Here is a 21144-nt window from a genome sequence, read left to right as displayed (position 1 = left end):
CAGTTAGGCTGCTGTAAACACAAGGAGAGTGCCATTAAGTGCCGTAAAGTTTATGCAATCATTACCAAAAGACTTCAGTTTTGTTCCTTTTGGGGAGCAATTTATGCACAATATGCAGCAAAGGTGACTCTGGTGTTTTGAGCACATAAATATATTAAAAAGCGATCCACCTATGACATACTGATTAAACATGAGGTCAAACAGCAGGGGGGGGGGGGGGGGGGGGGGCTTCCTGCTGAAGCTTAGTACACTGACAAATGGCTGAGATAGTTATGGTTGAATTAAACAGATAAACAGAATGAAATTAGCTGGAAGCGATGCGTCGCGTCAACGACCACTTAGCAGACACAGCAACATTCCCCAGTCTGATTCCTAAAGTTTTCCCTGCAGGATTTGAGAGAGAGAGAGAGACAGAGGTGGGATGCACACACAGTGTGTGAAAGCATTACAGAAGAAGACGAGATGAGACACACACAAGAGAAATTAAAAGACGGAAAGAGGACTTTTGATAAAACTGCCACGCAATTCAACACTGTGTGGTGTGTGTGTCTGAGACGGCGTATGAGCGTTATCGATATGCGTGCGCGTGAGCGTGCGCGACAGCTCTGACAACTGTGAAAAGTGTTCTTAAACCCGGTTAAGAAGGATAGCAAGGACTGGTCCGGCCATTAAGGTAAAAAACAAAACCAAAAAAAAAAGAAAAAGAAAAAATAATGAAAAAAAAAAAGCAGAAAAAAACCCGACAACAACAGCAACAACAACATCAACATCAACATTAACATCATCATCAACAACAACATCAACAACAACAAAATCAAACTGAAAAATGAAAATGAAAACAAAACAAAAGGAAACAATAAAAGAAAAACTAAACTCTGGTTCAGAGTGTCTCTTCATCTTTGGTATAAAAATGGCCATCCATGGGCTGCATTTGATCCACAACTAGGAAAGACTACAGAAATTGTCAACAATTTCTTTCTATTGCTTTTGCACTGATTGGTTTAAACCATAAGCTCCTACTGAATCTAACGTTGTTGTTTTTTTTGTTTTACTGCCAGAATTTTCTCTGTAGTTTTTTGTTTTCCTCCTGCTCATTTTATTTATTTTTTTTCCTCCTTTTTTGTGAGTTTTTTTTTTTTGCAGTGTGACAAGCAAAGCGGGCTAAAAACATCTTTAAAGCTCATAAAAAAGGTAAAATGTGGCAGATAAAAAGCACTAATGTCATCGACAGCAACGTTGCCATGTAAAATAATAATGACGATAAAAAACAAGTTCAGCATTTGCAGCAGACTGCATCCTGCAGGACTGCAGCATGTTTTCTTATGTTTACTTTTTCTTTTTTTCCTCACTGTGAAAAATCTCTTCAAAGCTTCGCCCCCACCCGCCCGCCCACCCGCCCACCCAGTCTCCCACCCCCACGACAGACATTTGTTTACTTCTGACACTTAGTTACCTCTGACATAATAATTATCAAAGTTTTCTTCTAATGAAGAAAAGAAAAAAAAGCTCTTCTCTATTAAATCTGTACAGCTTATGTGATAGATTCTTTTTTTTTCCTCTTTAGAACAATTCATCTACTGTCTTGTACCCTCCAAGTGGTCCAAGAGACTGTTTTTGTTAGCTTTTTTTTTTTTTTTTCCTCCCAACATGACGTCAGACTTAATCTCTGTAAAAAGTTTCTGGCGCCCTTCAAATTAAGGCCATGAAGATTCAAGAAAGAAAGGAGAAAAAAAACATCTTGTTTTTCGAATATATCTAGAAAACTAAGATTTAACACTAGAACATAAAAATACAGAAAAGAAACTGTAGCTTAATATCTGAGGAAGACAATCTCTGTGTGTATCTCAAACTTGACTCCCCTTTTCTAATTACAAAATAAACTTCATCACCTACCTGCGCATTCAACCTTTTTTTTTTTTTCTTCGAATTTTCAATTTTATTCTTTTTTTGTAGTTTTTCTTTGTTTTGTTTCAATTCGTTGAGAATTTTCTTTGAGAAACTTTTCAAGCTTCAGCCCAGCCCCTTCAGGCAGGTTCCCAGACTAAACAAATTCACTTCTTTGCACTGTGCCCAGCAATTTTCCCCATCCCCTTCCTCTGCAATCTTTGCCTCCTTCTTGATATTTTTTTCCTTGTAGGCCAGGTAGGAAATGAAAAAAGTGTCTCTTTTTTTTTGGTGCCTGGGCAATCTGGAAGCAATCTCTTTTCTTCTCTCTTTCTCCTCACATTCACAGTGCAGCCACCTTCTGTCTCAAGGCAACGCTGTCACAGGAACATTCGCCTAGGCCGTTGCTATCTGATGAAAGAGGAGAAAACAGAAATACAGAGAGAAAGAGAGAGCGTGAGTGCGTCTGCAATCAAAGCACAATTTTACAAACGCAGCGAAGCAATAGAGCCGACGGCTGACAGCTCAGTCAGAATGCTGGAGCAAAATGATACGCGTTAAAGAGTTATGATCGGGTCAGAAAGCAAAAAAGTGACAACGGCAGCCAGGAATAATCTGAATCATTATGTAATGCTACTACATTTCATAGTACTTTGCTTTTTTGATTTCTTTTTAAGGTCTCTATTAAGCCTCTGCTTCACAAAAACCTTCGTCAAACAGAAAAACCTCACAAACTTCACTGCTTTTGTTATCACAAACACCCGAGGGAGACTATCTACTGAAAACAAACTGTAAAAAACAAAACTGAGAAATTGTACCGGATTATAAAACCCAAAATGATCATTTACTTCCAGCCTATTTAAAAAGGACAACAAAAACTAAAAAACAAAACAAACAAACAAAAAAATACCTATCAGTTGCTTAATATTGTTTTAAGTCAATAAAGTCAATATTTAAATGGTGTGAGGAATAAAACATTTTAGTTTTTATGTTATGTGTTCTGTTTGATTATAATATACACTTATTAAGTCAAGACAAATAGTGTCAGTTAATAAAACCCAAGTACCGTAGTATCCATTACTCCATTAGGCAGTCTGAATTTACATAAGGCAGTCGGTGTTATTTAACTAGCATTATTATTCATTGCTTTATCTTGGACAAAAAACTTTAGACACTTTATATTTTAAAATTAGCAGGGCATCACTCTGCACATTACCAGCTGATAGTCACTAACACAGCTTTGTGCTACAGCATTAAGTTAAATATAATCGTAATAGCAGAAATGTAAACAAATATAAATCCGCTGAATAAGACAGATCATTAATCTTCATCATTTTCCTCTCCTTCCCAAACATGTCCGGATGCTACAATATTAAAGGCCAAGCATATCCTCCACAGACGTACACGAGATAAATAAGTAGACGATATAAATGGTGATTACCTAATCTGCATGATGGTTAATTAAAATACTCTGTTTCATTAACTCAAAATGGGTGAAAATGTCATTTAAAGTATTTAATCAGCTTTAATTACTTTGAGCATTTGGGTTTATGTGCTGGATCAATACACACTCACTGGCCACTTTGTTAGGTACACCTGTTCATCTGCTTGTTAATGGAAATATCAGCCAATCGCATGGCAGCAGTTCATTGCATTTAGGCACTGAATTGCCTAAAGGGCTTACGAGAATGATCCAAAGTAGAGAAAATATCCAGTGAGCAGCAGTTCTCTGGGTGAAAGCGCCTTGTTGATGCCAGAGGTCAGAGTTGAACAGCCAGACTGCTTGGAGCTGATAGGAAGGCAACAGCAACTCAAATAAATGATTGTTACAACCAAGGTATGCAAGAGGAGCGTCTGTTACACCTGTTAACTAACAACAGGAAACTGAGGCGACTGTTTGCACAGGCTGGCCAAAATCAGACAAGAGAAGATTGGAAAAATGTTTCCTGGTACAACAACAAGAAATAAGGAATCCATCATGTCTGTATCAGTGGCTCAGGCTACTGGTGGTGTAATGGTGTGGGGGATCCTTATTGTTTGGAACTAATGAAGTGGCTGGTATATATATATATATATGTATATATATATATATATATATATATATATATATATATATATATATATATATATATATATATATATATATACACACACATACATATACATAGTCATATATATTGCCGTTTCAAAAGCTTGAATTTTAAAAATAAGATTATATATTAAGAAAAAAATTAATGAAGAGAGATTTTGATGCATACAAAAGGTTAGCAGAAACTGTCTCCTGCTGGACGTACTTGGACTGGTATGAGTAAGCAGGAACATGGTCAGTAGCACTGTCCACCTGGATCTGTTGCTGCTGGCCAGCCACGTCCTGTGATGAAGGAGCCACTGTCTGGGGTGAAGCGTCTGTCACCACTCCCTGGACACACACAGAGACACAGGTGGAAACATGTAAGCTTGGAAGAAGACAAGTATGCGGCTGTATCTAGTAAACTTCTCCTTCTGTCTACTCTGTGTTTACATTTGTGGTGTCGCATGCCTGTCTGTCTTGGAAAAGGGACAATTCTTCTGTTGCTTTTCTGCTGCTTATGCGGTTTGTCTTATTTGTTTTCTGTAAAAGGATTTTTTGGTGCAGTTTCATCACAGAAATCAAGAGTCTAAGGATAGAGAATATCTTTCCCGCAGACGTAATACAGACAATTTGATTTGACTTGACATAAAAGTATACCAAAGAGCATTTTTTTGTTTATTCACTTCTCAAACTGACAGACCCTATGGCAGCTCCATCCACTCTAAACACATAACTTCATTTAAAGCAAAGAGTTCTTCCATCTGAAGAAGCCAATATACGTTGAGAAGAATTACACACGCTGTAGAAGTGCGGCCGACGTTTGCTTCGTGCACTACAACAAAAAAATAAAAGGAGCATTTTTATTCTAAGAAGAGCAATACCGAGGAGGCTAAACAATAAAAAAGATGCACAGTCTGTGCGTGAGATCATGCCATTAATGAAACATACTTTATATTTTTTGCCGAATTTTAAGTCTAAGGTAGAAACTTTTTAAAGGATGGCTACGTACAATGAATTCATCACAACAGCCTCTTAGCCTTTTTACGTGTCGAGCAATACAGATAGCCACCATCACTGAGTCATCTCAATCACCTTTAACAAGCTCTCAAGGATACTGCGTCCTGTCCATACATCAGCCCTCCAGACACTGGCTGATACAGTGATATACACCCCGCTGCTGACGCTGGCACTGAGAAGACAATTGTGAGGATGAAATAGGCAAGAGGTGCCGTGGGCTACGCTACAACTACATCTCTTTCCTCCGCCTCGCTCCTTCATGACGAAGACTGCAACTTTCTGACGGGGTGGGATGTGGGAGGGGGTGGGGTGGGGGCGGGGGGGGGGGGGGGGGGGGGGGGGCGAGGAAGCGACTAATGGCTCTGTCAGTGAAAACTGTCATTGTCCGTTGCCGGTGGGCTAGCCAGAGCTCCGTGGCTGACGGATGTGTGCATGTTCCAGCTACCTACCAGCTTAAACCGGCTGTAGGGGAAGAGGTGGGGTGGAGAGAGAGAGACAGCACCGCCGGCACTGTGTCTCACTTCAGCTCCTGTCATCTGATACACGACTGATAGTCCATCTGAGTACGACCGCACTGTCAGCCGCCAGACAGCTGGCCCGCTCTCCTTGCTGGCCTGCCTGCCTGCCTGCCTGCCTGCCTACCCACCCGCTCTCCACGTTCATCATTTCTCAGCCTGGACTGCCCGAACCTGCCAGGAGCTCAGACAGCCGCCGAGGACGTGAGAAAGTCTACACTGCACTTCAAATGTCTTTCCCAAATACTATAAAACTTCTGACTCATCTTGCTTTGCTTGCAGTTTTTGATCCTTGTTATGTGCTGCTGGTACGAAGCCATTTGTTTAGAGAGAATAAAAGCAATTTGCGCCATGCTTCAAATGTAATTTGTCAATTTAATGACTGTTTAAGTCTACTGATGTGGCGAGCAGGCTTAGAAATGGCGAAGGGAGTGCTTGTGGGTGGAAGTGAGTAGGCTGTTAGTACTAATGATGTCCTCCTATGCGTAAACGTCGACAGATTTTTAATACTTGACGAGTAGCGTGCGCATGCATGTGGGTCTTACTTCGACAGGGACAGCGGTTGGAGGCACAGGAGTGTACTGGGGAATGTAGGTCCCTTGCATAGGCGCCGCGGCGGCTGCAGCAGTCATGTACTGAAACAGAAACAAAAGACACACACGCATCAAAATCCTGTCATGTGGTAATTCTTACAACACACATCGGAACCACAAATTCCATTATAACATTAATCAATACATGCTTTTCACATAAAAAAGCCCTATGTCTATCATAATTCCCTGGAAGACTCATTCAGTGTAATTACTCCCATAACTATTAGGGTGGCAGATTGCTGTGCCCTCAGCATCCTTTGGGGGGCGCTAAAAGAATATGTGTATATATTGAGCAGAGCAGAGCAGATCAGAAGACTACATAAGGAGAAGGAGAAAGAGGAGAAAGAAGAGATGCCCTGCTGTCCCACCAAGACTTCAGAGGCAAGCAAATGCACTGGGCCACAGCTGAGAAGATAAAAAAACGACAGGGATGAGGAGAGAGAGGGAGAGGAAAGAAAAAGCAGGTGGTCTGCTGCCTGTGGCCTATATTCTTTTAGTCATGCATGCCCTGGCTTTTAACAGGGTGCTAGCTTGCTCCAAGATGGCCATTTTACAGGCGTGACACAGGTTTCGTTACATGACAGCCAGGGGGGGGCTTTCACATGCAATATGAATGAAGACACGGCACTTTGTGCAAAGCCTTTTCTGTAACTTGCTGTGAATGCTTTGTGTGGCGGTGGTAATGGTGAACACACACACACACACATCAGTGTGAGCCTGATTTACTAGTGTGCGTGCTTGTTTTTAATTAGCACATGCCTGTGCATAAAAGATGACTTATCACTATTTGTCCGTCCAACTGTGAATGTGCAAGTTCTCCTGTGTACAGCTGTGTGTGGGATACATACGTGTGTGTGTGTGTGTGTCTGTGTTTGAGAAAGACAGACAAAGACAAAGAGGCTTGGAATGATAATGCTGCAGTACAGCGCCAACGGATGTGATCCCAGATAAAAGCCACCAGGCTGCCTCTCCCCCTGGCCTCATCTTCCTGCTGCTTTTCCGGACCAAGCGAAAAGGGAAGTACAATCCCTTTCTTTCTATTTTATTTTTCCCTTTGCCTCTTAGTCCCACCTGCAAGTGCTAAAAAGCGTGTACGCAGTGAATGCAGTACAAGTCGGTAATGGAGGGGCTGCGCCGGGCTGCGAAGCCTTCCTTGGCCGCGGGCCCGGCGGTGCTGGTGAAGTGTCATTACCGGCAGCGTTGCTAATGGATCGGGTACGGCTCCACCGCTCACCGCTAATGAGAGCAGCTAAAGGCCATGGACATGGGTGATTAACTCCCCCACCGTTGCTACGCGCGGCCAGGAGGATGCCCTGGGATGGATGTTAGTGTGGCGTTCGTAGGCGAGCGTGGCTGTGTGGGTCCGGGCAGGGGAATTTAAGGTTATCACACCTTCAGAGCTGTCACACTCAGGATGGGGTGAGGTGGCATATCCAGACTTCCTGACACATTACCACATTACCTCTCCGTGTCGTCCCTTCTTTCCTCTCACCTTCCTGTCACTCTCTCTCTTTCTTGCTCGCTCTCTTTCAACCTGCTAGCGTCTAAAAAGGCCTATCAGATTGTTGAAGTGACCTTCTCCCTGGTGGATCAAAACCATGCATACCAATTTTCCTCGGGACTTTAGGTCTTCGCCTCTCCACCCTATTAACTTATTCAGCCAACTCACCTGTGAGGGCTGCATGAAAGCAAATGAAGGAAAGTAGGAGATAATTAGCAATATCAAAATCTCCCTGTCATAGGGAGAATGTCCATTTGAAAGGTTATATTTCTCTGCAGGACTGCAAAAGGAATTTAAATTAGATTTAACAAGAAAATTTAATAAGATAAGATTTTTTTCTTTTACCATAACCATTAGTTAACCTATTTAATGTGGCAGGTTGAGCAAGGCATATTTCTCCAGTCGCTGCTGCGGCAAGTCAGGGGGATGTCAAGCGCGGCTACAGATAATCGAGTTGCTATAGTGATAAAGATGATTTTTGTCCAATTTCAACACTTTTAATACTTTGCTGTCCATAGTCAGGGGACAGGTTTGGGTAATATAAAGCATCCCTAATTGGCCATAAATGGTGTTTCACTCTCCAAGTCACACATATACGTCAATACACATGCACACACACACAGCAGTGCCAGAAGCAGATGGCGTGTGCGTATGTTTGATGAACAGGAGGCCTGAATAGCTCCTTAACGAGAATGGTGTGAGTAGACTCCTTAAGTCTCTTCTCTACCATCACTCTCCATGACATACACCTATAACTACGGTATAAATTCAGACCGCAATGCAGCAACACCAGGATGAAAATCCATAGCATAGACACAGCCGCGCTGGTTCAGCGGTGGTTTGGGCCTCTGCACCACAATGATGTGTAAAGACACTTTAAGTTTGGTGGGTACGAGGATTTCTCAGCTTTGGTGGAATGTGGCACAGCACATTAGCATTTCCAAATGTTCACATAAATCTTCTGCCTCTTGGCCTGCCACTCAAGCTCCGCATCTATCCATCCTCTGTGCGTTGACGCTCTCTTTTTCAGTTGTATCGTCTGCAAGGTGAGGGATAATAGCGGGTCAAGGCTAGAACATCCAGCTACTCAGTGTATGTTATTAATGGCCATGCGGCGTGGGGGAAGGGCTCTGATGATTACTGATCTAAAAATCACAGTGAAGTTTTATTGGAAATGCACATCAATAGTTGTGAATTACAGTGCTGTCCCACTTCACTGTGACAAGCTCTTCATATCCTCATCCCAAGGGTTTGTTAAGACTGCCTGCAGAGATTAATGCCAGTAAAATCAGTCACTTTTATGGTAGAAAGCTTTTATTTACGACTCACTCTCCCTCACCAGGATATTGTTTAAACTTTTTGACCACCGGTGCTATCAGTGTTTCCCACAGAATTACACTGCTTTGTAAGGAGACAGGGGCATATACTCGTACATATATGCGCGCGAGTATGAAAGAAGAAGCTGTTGCCGTGGGTTCCGGTTGGAGTGGCCCTTCAGCTCACAGCAGGTATGAAGACTACCGTCGCCAGCTGCAGTTCAAAATGTGGAGCTGGAGTCTGTCCGACTGCAGATTCTTGCAGCTGATTGACATTGAGGACCACTCAACCTGCTTGCTTCCTATGAGCCAGACTTTCTTGTTATTTAAAGTGGTTTTGAGAAACAGGCTTTCTGAAGGTCTTTCAAAGTTATTCTTTGAACATTGGCTGCTTTTTCTCTCATTTTCAGTCCAGTCCTTTTTTCTTCAGAGAAGCATTTTCTTTATTTCTTAAGCCACTTGGCACTAACCTTTTAATCATTCAAGCATAAAAAGGCTTGAATGACTTGTGAACCAGTGTTGTGTCTGCACATAGACAACTTTGCAAGAGAACCAGTTTGCTCCAATTTATTTAGTTGAATTTTTGAAAAATGTCCAATTAACATAGTTTGACAGCATAAAGTTGTATTTTTTCACCAAAAAGGTGATTCACAAAGAGCTATTGACGCAACATTTGGCATATCTCGGCATTCTGTGTAGTGTTTCCTTAAAAACGTGAGGAAACTAGACAGGGAGGACAAAATAAATGGTAGGCCTACAAACTATCTATAGCAGATGAACAGTATCTGAAGGCCAGGACACAGAGAGATGCATCTGGCCTTTCACTTGTCTGGAAAACAGGGAAAAAAGGCCAAGCTATGAACTGAACTGGACTGAAAATCAGTGAGTACAGGAAATATTTGGTTCAAATCGCTACCAATATGGTGGAGGTCAGGAGAGAAGTGCAACAGGTGAATCTTGTCAAAATTGATGGAATTATAAACACAGGAAAGTACCATTAGATATTGATCCACCATGCAGTGCCATTTAGAAAGAGTCTGACTGGCAGTGGCTTCATTTTTCATCATGACAATGATCAAGAAGGCTGGAAAACTATTCCTGAAGACTATTTAAAGGAATTAAAAGAAGGCTTGTCTAAGAGAGTTCAGACTGTGTTGAAGAATAAAGGTGATCATACCAAATACTGACTTCTTAAAATTGCACAAGCCCTGGTTTTGCCTCATATGACGTATTACTTTATATATTTCCATGTTTCATCAAATCGCAGCACCTATTTCCTGTTTTCGTAGCAAAATATAAAAGAAATGAGGGGAGGTCACTGATTCCCGATCCAGCCTTTAGATTCAGGATCAGACCAACATCACAGCTCCAAATATTTCAAAAGAATGTAAACCTGGACTAAGACAAAATAAAGATAGTTCAAGAGTGTTGCATTAAAAATAATCATCCCAGTCTTGCAAAGACCAAAGAGCTCGGTGGTAGGGGGAATCAGCAGGGTGTCAACATGTGTTACAGTCCGAAGTCGAAGAGGAAGAAGAAAGTGCATGCTCGTCAACTTTACCCATGCAGGGAAAGCTTACGAGCATGCACACGCACAGATGTATGTAGAAAAAAGCAAAAACACGAGGGAAGCTGTCCAGATAATAAAGGAAAACACTTCATACAAATCTGTCTTCCTGTGACACAGATGCTGTCAATCACCGCTGTCACCATGACAACAGAGTTCTTCATGCCATGACAGAAAGAGGATGGAGAACACTGAGGGAAGGTCACCTCCTGTCATGTCAAACAATATGTCGTTCGCACAAACGTAGATGCTGACAGCCATGCAATCACACACAGACACAAATATCAAAAGGACGAACAGAGCGCACGCACATGTGCACATGCACGTGCACAGCGACTAACAGGGACACGAGGCATGACAGATAGACTCCTGTTAAGTGGTGAGACCTCGAAGACGGTAAATAAATCAGCAACAGAGCAATATGCACCAAACAAGGTAAAATAAATCAGCGTGAAGCATGGATGGCATGTTTATGTGTGCCATCCATAAACAGTGCGCCTGAGGTTCTTTAGCATTCTGTAATCAAGTCGTTCAAGTCAGACAGACACCAAGCTGAACTGGATGAGTTCAAAACAGAACATTTTCTGGTGAAGCAGCTAAATTCCAAAGCAGTGACCATTAGGAGGCAACGATCCATCCTCATTCGTTATGAGGCGAGGTTTTTCCTTGCCGCTCCTTTTTAAAGCCTCACCCTGCAAGCTGATCTGCGCTGCAAAATAACACGGCATTCTCGGAAAGCTACGGTCACCACACCAGTGTGACAGCTTGGGCGGACTGAGAACATTTGGTTCTTTTCTTGGAGAGGAAAAAGGAAGCCACAGCCATACACAAACAGCCGCAGCGAGGCCTGGAACAGCCAAGAGTATTCTGAGGTGTGGCTCTACTTCAGCAGCCAGAAGCATGATAAGTTGTTGACTCTGGAGACGGTGCTTACTGCAGGTGCTCTTCTGCGGTGAAGGCTAAGTCACGTGACCAGTAGGGGCATTCAAAATAACCTCACCGCTTCTGTGTGTACACTTGAGGAATGTGCTCAAAGAGTATGTGGTGTCAAGTCCAGTTAAATACATGAATAGTTACAGATCCTTGTTCCTAACCCCTTCTTTTTAACAGGCTTTCCCAATCATGAAAGGGATTTTGCATCTGGTGTAGGAAACGCGTCTCAGTTCCCCAAGATGATCAAGTGTGGCATGGCGTGCATGTTAGTTCAGCCGTAGAGAGGTTAGGCTACACAGCACATTGCCTCAGGAAAGCTAAGTACGCATAAAGGGGAGAGGTAGAAAGGGTAAACCCGAAATGAAAAAAGCAGACAGAGAGCTTTAACCCACTTTCTCCTATAATACAACCCATCAAACATCAGAAGCCATCATCATAGATTAGCCTGTCTCTAATCCTGGCTGTTAGCACAGCTGGGGCAGATTAGGGAGGGGGCATTCCTGACAGAGCCAACATGGCGTCACAGTCGCTGACAGCTCACCTGGAAACACATGGATAACTGTACAATGCAGCACTGTTTCAATCATACACACCCAAACACACACACAGAGATCAAACGTAGTTCTGGAGCAAAGCTGTCTGCCTGCCCGCCTGCCTGCGGGCAGCAGGGTTAGGGCAGGAAGTCAGGCTTCAGAACCGTGTGACACCTCTAAGTCGACTTGATCCTGAAACAGGTGGGGAGTTCACGGTTTAGGGGCCAGCAACTGTAAGTGAGTGTGTGGAAAACTGATGGAGCGATAGATTTTCTGTGCGATTTAGAGAGCGAGGAGAGACAGAAAAGTGTGAGAAAGAAACAGAAATTAGGGGGTGAAAGTGAAAAAGGTGGAGAAGCGAGAGGCCTGTCACACTGTTGAGCTTCACAGGAAGTCTGTTTAATGTGGAAGATCAGGAAGGAAATACGCTCTCTCAATATGTGGCTGTGAACGCATGCTGTGTAAAACAAATGATATGGCAGCTCCGTGGCTGAGCACATGTGGCGACAGCCTAAGAAGGTTTGGCTTCTTTGAAAGGAAATGTAAAACCCATCTCTTACTCAGTGTTTCTAAACTAAACGAACAATGTTCTCTGAGATGAAAAGCCTCCAACTCGGTCATACCGACCTATAGCACCCCTCACAACAACTTGAACATTTCTTTTTCATCTCTCAAGACTAGACGCAGATTTTTTTAGATATTTTCCAACTGTATACTGGAATAGAGGAAACAAATAACAAAAAACAACCGACCACGTATATTTAAAGTGCACCCTTCTATGAATCGATTTGATTTCATTTTGGAGCAGACTACATGTCATCTACCCTGCAGACACCCCGGGATACTCCACTAGAAACCGGAATGTATTGCTGGGGAAAGAAAGACACCTGGATTACACTGCTTACCCACCGTGACCGGACATCGGATAAGCAGAGGAAAATTTGCTTGTGCTTGCTGTTACTGTCGAGTGTAGGTATTTCTTAGAGTTAAGTGACTTCCAGTAAACATGTAAAATATGCACTGAGGACGACACTCTGGCAAGCTATGAATGGAGCTTTCTAACACTGTAAAAAGATGAAAACAAGTTTTAACCCAAACCATGATCTCTTGTTTATTCTGTCTGAAAAGACCTGAAAATCAAACCAGACTCAGAGACTTGGAAATCCTTTTGCCAGAGCTACAGATCACAGCTCGAAATTATTAAAATGAATGTTGAAATGTTATTATGTATTGTTGCTATGGTGCCTGGTAGCACAGCTTATGTAATACAGAGTACAAATTGTAAATCAGGCCATTAGAATTTAGATGGTTGCTGGTTGTACTTTAAGGACTTGTATGCACTGTTTTTTATGTTTTACATACATCTCTGTGTAAGTCGCCATAGTGTAGTCACAAGGGTTTTGTTATTGAAGAATAGCTGCTGTATAGCTGTACCTAGTGCAAAGCTAAACTAAATTCAACTGAACTTCATCATCCAGGAACTTTTTCAAAAATTTAATGCAAAACTAACTGAAACACTCAAAGCAACAGGTTGTTGCTAGTACAGCTAACATGTTGGAGCACTTCAAAATGTCCTTGTAGCCAGATTCTGTCACGATGATCACGGCAACTATGTGTGCTTGTGTGGGGTTATCTGTGTGTGGTTCGCTGTGACACAGCGAATCCTACTCACACTTCCTGTAGTGCCCAGGGACAGATGGTTCATCTGCTGAGTGAGAGGGCCCATCATATTGGCAGGCTGCATGGACATAGTGTGGTCCATGGCTGGCGTGATCACTGCACCCTGAGGGAAGCAGGTAAAAACAAACAAACAAATAAAAACAAAAAAAGGACAAGGTGAGAAGAATTAAGGAACAGAAGAAATGATGGAGCATTTTGATTTAGTGAATTTCTCTCTCTGATTAACTATGCGGGCTTACATAAGCCTTAAGCGAACTTCCACAAGTAGTTGCTAGTCCTCATACTGTCTAAATATAAATTATATAGTCCTTTAGACTAGGCGAAACAAAGTGAGATGAAGTACAACATAAGAGAATGTCAGCATGAGGACAGAAAGAAGAAAACTTGGGTTAGCGATTGAATCATCAAAAGCATGAAATGAATAGAAACAGAGGACGACAGGCGGGTTTTTGGGCACAAAAAGACGGACGGTGTCAATAATCAGCAACAGAACACAGGGACCAATACACACCACTGTCTTTAGTCTATCAAAGCCATCACTATCTGCTGCCGATGTATCAGCAGTATGATTTTTTTTTGGGGTTGCCGAGTGAAAATGCTTTCTCTCCGTCCCTCGCTCTCACTTGCTCGCTCTTGAGCCTGTCCTCCCAGTATAATGCACAGCATGTTTTTCCCTAACGGGCGGATGAGAACACTAGAAGCTTCTTTTTCACGGTGCAGTGAAACATGAGGGAAAGCGATGAAACCATTGTTGCTCTTTCATCCCTTGTCATGATAGCTCCATTTCCTCAGCACTGAAGCCTTCGAAGGAATGCATTCAAAACCAGCCCTTTTTCTTCTGCTCGGCTCTCTTCTCTTGTTGTGCGCTCGTAACACTGTAACGATGCCTATGTGTGTTTGTGGGTAAGCCTGCAACACACTGTGTGTAACGAGTGTGAAGGAGGACAGTACTGTCTAACTTCAAAGTGTGTGTGTGAGGGTGCAATTTAAGTAGTGTATGCTTGGGAGTGTGTGTGCATGTGTGTACCCCACTGGCGACTCTGTGTGGGCCTTTTGGAGAACAAACTGTGCAGACACAGCCTGTCAGAATTGCTCTGCTTGTCTACTCCCTGCATTCCCAACACAGGCAGCTAAACCGCTCTTCCTTCCTCCCTCTCCTCTTCCATCTCTGCTACCTCTAGCTCAATATAGAAGCTTCACATGAAACTTTGTGGAGGTACACAAACAAGAAAGAAACTGGATAACGAGTGGACACAAAAAGTAGGATTAGTTGTCACCTCTTCATGTCCTGGACTAGTGTTGTTGAAAACTGTAAGGCTAAATGAATAGCCGTGAGGTCAATTAGAGACATAAAGGAGAACGCCTTATAGGAAAGAACCACGAAACACATGAATGTATCAAGTTCTGAAACCTTGAAAATGTTTTTTTTGGATACAAATATTAAGGCAGGTGACTCAACAATGACAGTAATTACCAGTCACTAAATAAATGTAATGTTTGATAACAAATAAAGGCGAGGAGGAGTGAAGAAGGTAATCAAATACAATCTTGTGAAAAAGAAGGTTTTCACAGGACTCACTGCATGGTGAGTCCTGGGGTGTACTTAGTTGCTTTCAACTATGTACACCCCAGGATTCAATAGCTTGTTTAACCGCCTTTAGGAGCAATAAGTCGAAGTAATTGTTTTCTGTCTGACTTTATCAGTCACTCACATTGTTGGGGAGGAATTTTAGCCGCTCTTCTTTGCATCATTGCTTCAGTTCATTGAGGTTTTCAGGCTTTTGTTTATACACAGTTCACTTAAGGGCTCGCCGCAGCATTTTGATCAAGTAGAGGTCTGGGCCATTGTGACACCTTGATTTTTTTTATTTTTCAGACATTCTGTTGCAGTTTTTCTGCTTTGTTTGGGGTCATTGTCCTATTTCATGACCCAGTTAGAGCAAAGCTGTCCAACAGGTGGCCTCACATTTGTCCACAGTATTCTAGAGTCACGTGGTCGACTCAGTGACAATAAGGTGGCGCAGGTCCTCTGGCTGATAAACAAGCCCGAATCATCAACCCTCTACCACTGTGCTTGTCTTTTGGAATGAGGTGTTTGTGCTGGCAGGCTGTTTGGTTTTTGCTCAACATGATGCTGCAGATTAAGCCCCAAATGTCTCCACATTGGTGTAATCTGTCCAAAGAACACTGATCCAGAAGTTGTGGGGTTTTTTTTCAAATGCAACTTTGCAAACCTAAGCTGTGCTGCCATGTTTGTTTTAGAGAGAAAAGGCTTTCTCCTGGAAACCCTTCCAAATAGGCCAAACTTGTTTAGTGTTTTTCCTAATTGTACTCTCATAAACTTTAAGATTTAACATGCTAATGGAGGCTTGTAGCTCTGAGAAGTAGCTCTTGGCATTCTGCAGTTTCTCTGAGCATTGCGCGTCGAATTCGCTGAGATGTCCACTTCTGGGGATATTGCAACATTATGTTAACACACGCTTAAATGTTCCCAATCAGCAAACAACAAACTGCTTTTATAGAGGTGTTTAGACTCGCTGATGATCAATTAATCAAGTGCATTCGATCACCAACCTCCGGCTGCTACTTTCCCACTTACTGGAAGCAGTAAGGATGTGATTTTCTTTTCACATGACAGTAAGGTTGATATATCCCGCCCGAACTTAAACTAAGATTAAATTCCCTCGTGGATATGCAGACGGGAGTCTTTGCACACCACGGGCAAGTAGTTGTACCTATTACACCCACATTCTAAGCTGCTGGGAGTGCACTTCAAGGACACATACATACACTCAACAAAAATATAAACGCAACACCTTTGTTACTGCTCCCATTCCCCATGGGATGGACGTAGAGACCTAAAATTCATTCCAGATACACAATATAACCATCCCTCCCAAACAGTGGTCACAAATCAGTCCAAATGTGTGGTAGTGGGCACATCTGCTATATTGAGATAATCCATCCCACCTCACAGGTGTGCCACATCAGGATGCTGATCTGACATCATGAGTAGTGCACAGGTGTACCTCAGACTGCCCACAACAAAAGGCCACCCTGGAATGTGCAGTTTTGTCTCACAGCAAAATGCCACAGATGCCACAAGCAATGAGGGAGCGTGCAATTGGCATGCTGACAGCAGGAATGTCAACCAGATCTGTCGCCCGTGCATTGAATGTTCATTTCTCAACCATAAGCCGTCTCCACAGGCGTTTCAGAGAATATGGCAGCACATCCAACCGGCCTCACAACCGCAGACCTCGTGTAACCACACCAGCCCAGGACCTCCACATCCAGCAGGTTCACCTCCAAGATCGTCTGAGACCAGCCACCCAGACAGCTGCTGGAACAATTGGTTTGCACAACCAAACAATTTCTGCACAAACTGTCAGAAACCGTCTCAGGGACGCTCAACTGCATGCCCGTCGTCCTCATCGGGGTCTTGACCTGACTCCAGCTCGTCGCCGTAACAGACTTGTGTGGGCAAATGCTCACATTCGATGGCGTCTGGCACGTTGGAGAGGTGTGCGCTTCACGGATGAATCATGGTTCACATTGTTCAGGGCAGATGGCAGCTGAGAATGTCCCAGTTCTTGCATGGCCAGCATACTCACCGGACATGTCACCCATTGAGCATGTTCGGGATGTGCTTGACCGGCGTATACGACAGCGTGTACCAGTTCCCACGAATATCCAACAACCTCGCACAGCCATTGAAGTGGAGTGGACCAACATTCCACAGGCCACAATTGACAATCTGATAGACTCCATGCGACGATGTGTTGCACTGCATGAGGCAAATGGTGGTCACACCAGATACTGACCGGTTCTGGGTCCCCAGACCCCCAATAGCGCAAAAAACTGCACATTCCAGGGTGGCCTTTTGCTGTGGGCAGTCTGAGGTACACCTGTGCACTACTCATGATGTCAGATCAGCATCCTGATGTGGCACACCTGTGAGGTGGGATGGATTATCTCAATATGGCAGATGTGCCCACTACCACACATTTGGACTGATTTGTGACCACTGTTTGGGAGGGATGGTTATATTGTGTATCTGGAATGAATTTTAGGTCTCTACGTCCATCCCATGGGGAATGGGAGCAGTAACAAAGGTGTTGCGTTTATATTTTTGTTGAGTGTAGTTGGTGCCCTAGTAATAAAGTATTTCTTTTTGGACAAGTAATGTGTTGACACCAAATTTGAGGACATGTAGATATCTACACTGAGCTTGGCATACTCGCTCTGTTGACGAAACATCAGTCAGACCCAACAGACACTTTGGAAGCTTGTGGAAACATAGCACTGCCATTAGAAGAAGAAAAAGAATACACCTTAAAGCTCAAACTTAATACTAATCTCAGTGGAAAAAATGGTTTCTGATAGATTTTGTTTTTTATTGTGAACTTGATTGTGAAGTTTGTTGATGAAGGTATGTTTAAATAAAAAAGACGAGAATATAAGCTCTATATATTTTTGACCACACTTAAAACTGCTAATCAACAAACGATATTTACAAAAGTACAAGTATCTCGTAGTGTAACACTTATATATTATCAGATTCTTACTGATGTATCAACATGTATGCAGGCAGTATTTTCTGACAAATGTAACCACTTTACATGCTGCTGAGTACTTTACTGTATAATCATACTTAGTGTCCTAAAAATTGACCCTATATTTTGTATATAAGCTGAACTGACAAATTATAGCAGCAATATTAATGCAGTCAAAAGCACACAGACTTATAAAGTAGCACCAAATGAAAATACCCAGTACTATTCTGCCACTGGCTGTGACAGATGAATAAATAAAGGGAAAGGGGAAATGAGGAAAGAGAGACAGAAAGACACTGTGAGGACAGGAGAGAGATGATTAAGCAAAGATGGAGGTCACGGGGAAGACGGGAGTGAAGAAAGATAGATGAGGGAAGTGAAGCCAGAGACTTGGAGAGAAAAAGTGGAATTTTGGAAAGAGAGAGAGAGAAGTCAAAGACCGAGAATGAAAAAGAAGACAGATGAGTAAGGCGGAAGAAAAAAAAAAGAGAGAGGAGAAGCGAGAAGGAAGCAGCAGGGGCTGTGGGCTACCTGTTACCGATTCAGCCTCTGACAATGCCTTTATAATGGGAAAGGGAGAGCAACGGAAAGGCTTAATTCACAGATGTGTCAGGGAGAGTTAAGCCGATTTGTGATTTCGATTTTCTGTGTTTGTGAGACTGAGTGTCTGTGAGAGAGAGGGTTTAAAGTGTGTGCGTGTGTGTCTGTGTGCAAAAGCGTCTGTCTGGTTGTGCGTCTGTCCATTGATGGGCTAGAGAGGAAAGAAAATGAGAAAGAGATTGACACAAAGAGACAATATATGTTTTTGATTTGTCCTCTGTGTGTAAGAGAGAATAAGATAATGCCTGCTGCAGACGTATCTGTTACAAATGTACGAGACGATGTTTACAGAGCTCCGCAATGTATGCACATGTATTCCTGTTTGTGCATGCGTCTGTGTGCATGCGTGTGGAAAAGCCAGTCCTGCTTAAGGTGGTATTGATTCTGCTTTAGACCGGAGATGAGAGGATATCCACTCATTGCCTGTAAAATACATTGATATACGCTCAACGGCTTGACACAATGTACAGTAAATAAGAAATCTTATAAAAATTCTTACAACCAGCAGTGTTTTCTTTTAATGACTATCGCATTACAAGCACTTGCTTATGAAACACTGGTTGGTATCAGCTGATATTCATTACCTTGACTTTACATCTGCTGATCAGCAACACCAATTGTAAAAAAGGTGAGGCAACTACATAAATGTCACACAAATAGTGACTGTTTTTACTGCCTGGTCCATTACAGCTGAAGGATCTCCACCACATGCAGCAGGCTATTAAGATAATTTACATTCAGGTCCAGACCTCCATATACTCAAGATGCAGTCAGCTAAGCAGTATGCTCAGGCTGCTGGTATCAGACTGAAAGCAGTATCTCCTTTTTACTAAACATGTCCTTCTGGGGGACGCCCAGGATTTCATCCAGTTCTGTAAACACTAAAAGTGTGCTTTCTGGGACTGGGATTTCTGTCTTAGGCAGGCACAGAAGGACAACTGCCTTCAAAATGAACATAGTGTAATATTTTAGAGCGAAAAAAGAAAATAAAATGAGAAAACTGTTATGGACTTCCTGTAAAGATAAGCATTACAGTGTCTGATTCTGCTGACATGAAAACTGATCAGTATCAGCCGAAAAAACCTGATCACAGCACCCCCACAGCTAGCTATTTTTGCTAATCTCTCACTGCTGCAGGTTATAATTTCCCACATTATTGCATATCTACCCTGCTGCTTCAAGCCGGTGTTGATACATGTAACTACCTTGGGGCAATACCTTCACTCGGAAAACAGCTTGAGGCTACAAAGAGAGGTTCACATTCTTTTCCTCACCTTGCAGGTCCCTATGTTTCACTATTTGCAAGAAGATCACTGTGTAGTGTTTTACTGCCAGCCTGGTAAGAAGAGACCATGCTTATTTATATGCTTTGTGTTGGGGGAAGATGTTGATTAAACTCGGGGAATGAGAAGACAGAAGACTGGCACATTAAAAGCCTCAAGAACGCCAATGGGCCGAGGCTGTATTTCTGAGTCTTTGGCTAAAACAAAGCTTCATTTGTCTCGGGCCCATGAAAGACGACCTGCATTTGACTCAGTGCATTCCTCGCTGTATTTGACAGTTGCTTTCTCCATGTGAGGCACTGTGGTTTGGACACTGATGCTCGTTTGTACTAGTTAGCGTGTTTTGTGTCAGTGGAAATGAGACATGCACACTCCATGCTTCAGGGTCTTAATTCTGCAAAGTACGTACTGTGACTATCCAGCTTCATGACTCCAAAGAGCTTCATCTTGGTCCCCTAACAAGGCTATATGGGGATGAGCTTTTTGTCCCCATGAGGAAGACAAGTCCCCATAATGTCAAAGTGTAAACAAGCAGCATGACAAACCAGCAACATGACAAATACCCTCCCTAATGCAATCATGCTCACACACGCAGCACATCTGCAGATGGCTGAGTGGTAACGGCACCCAACTGCACCAGGCTCACCCACTTGAAGGCTAAACTATTGGTAATGACTGTCTCTCTATAAAAACTACAGAAAAAACAACACAAAACAAAAACTTGTGAAGTAATATGAATGTGTCTTCTAAAGGTGTCCGTATTTACCCTGTTCTGTGGTTGTGCTGTATGTCACCTACTTCAACTGTGACCATGTTTTCCAGATGTCCTCGGGCACCTTTGTATTCGGGTAAGCACAGAAAAGGGAGCCAGCATTTCGGGTGCTTCAAACTAATCTTCAGTGGGAATCTCTCCTTAGGGCTAACAGACTACCAGGGTTTCTCAACTATTAACAACAGAGTCTGTCTACAGGACCAAATGTGCTATAGACTGATCCAGGACAGTGAACAGCTTACTTTACCCAAGTGGGGCAGCAAATAGTAGCGCAGACCAAAAGATAGCAATGAAGGAGCCTCCCAAGCTGACAGTGATGTGTG

At 42.8% G+C, this 21144-nt stretch overlaps 1 protein-coding gene across 4 annotated transcripts in view; it reads right to left on the bottom strand.

Moving 5' to 3' along the window:
• Window positions 1-1421: 1421 nt before the first annotated feature.
• The window catches only part of LOC308384681 (RNA-binding motif, single-stranded-interacting protein 3), a 312357-nt gene continuing 292634 nt past the window's right edge, over window positions 1422-21144 (bottom strand). For 3 of the 4 annotated variants that reach the window (XM_080863247.1, XM_080863249.1, XM_080863248.1), the window contains 4 exons: window positions 13603-13713; window positions 6033-6122; window positions 4179-4303; window positions 1422-2295 (listed from right to left, as the gene is read on the bottom strand). In XM_080863247.1, coding sequence (XP_080719373.1) covers window positions 2292-2295; window positions 4179-4303; window positions 6033-6122; window positions 13603-13713 — 330 coding nt within the window. In that variant the 3' untranslated portion in view covers window positions 1422-2291. The remainder of the gene's footprint in view (window positions 2296-4178; window positions 4304-6032; window positions 6123-13602; window positions 13714-21144) is intronic. The other variant, XM_080863250.1, reaches the window with a different exon arrangement.

This window comes from Rhamphochromis sp. 'chilingali' (genome assembly GCF_963969265.1).
Source record: "Rhamphochromis sp. 'chilingali' genome assembly, chromosome: 17".
Classification (NCBI taxonomy): domain Eukaryota; kingdom Metazoa; phylum Chordata; class Actinopteri; order Cichliformes; family Cichlidae; genus Rhamphochromis; species Rhamphochromis sp. 'chilingali'.
Note: the sequence above shows the minus strand (reverse complement) of the source record. Positions and strands in the feature narration are given on the sequence as shown.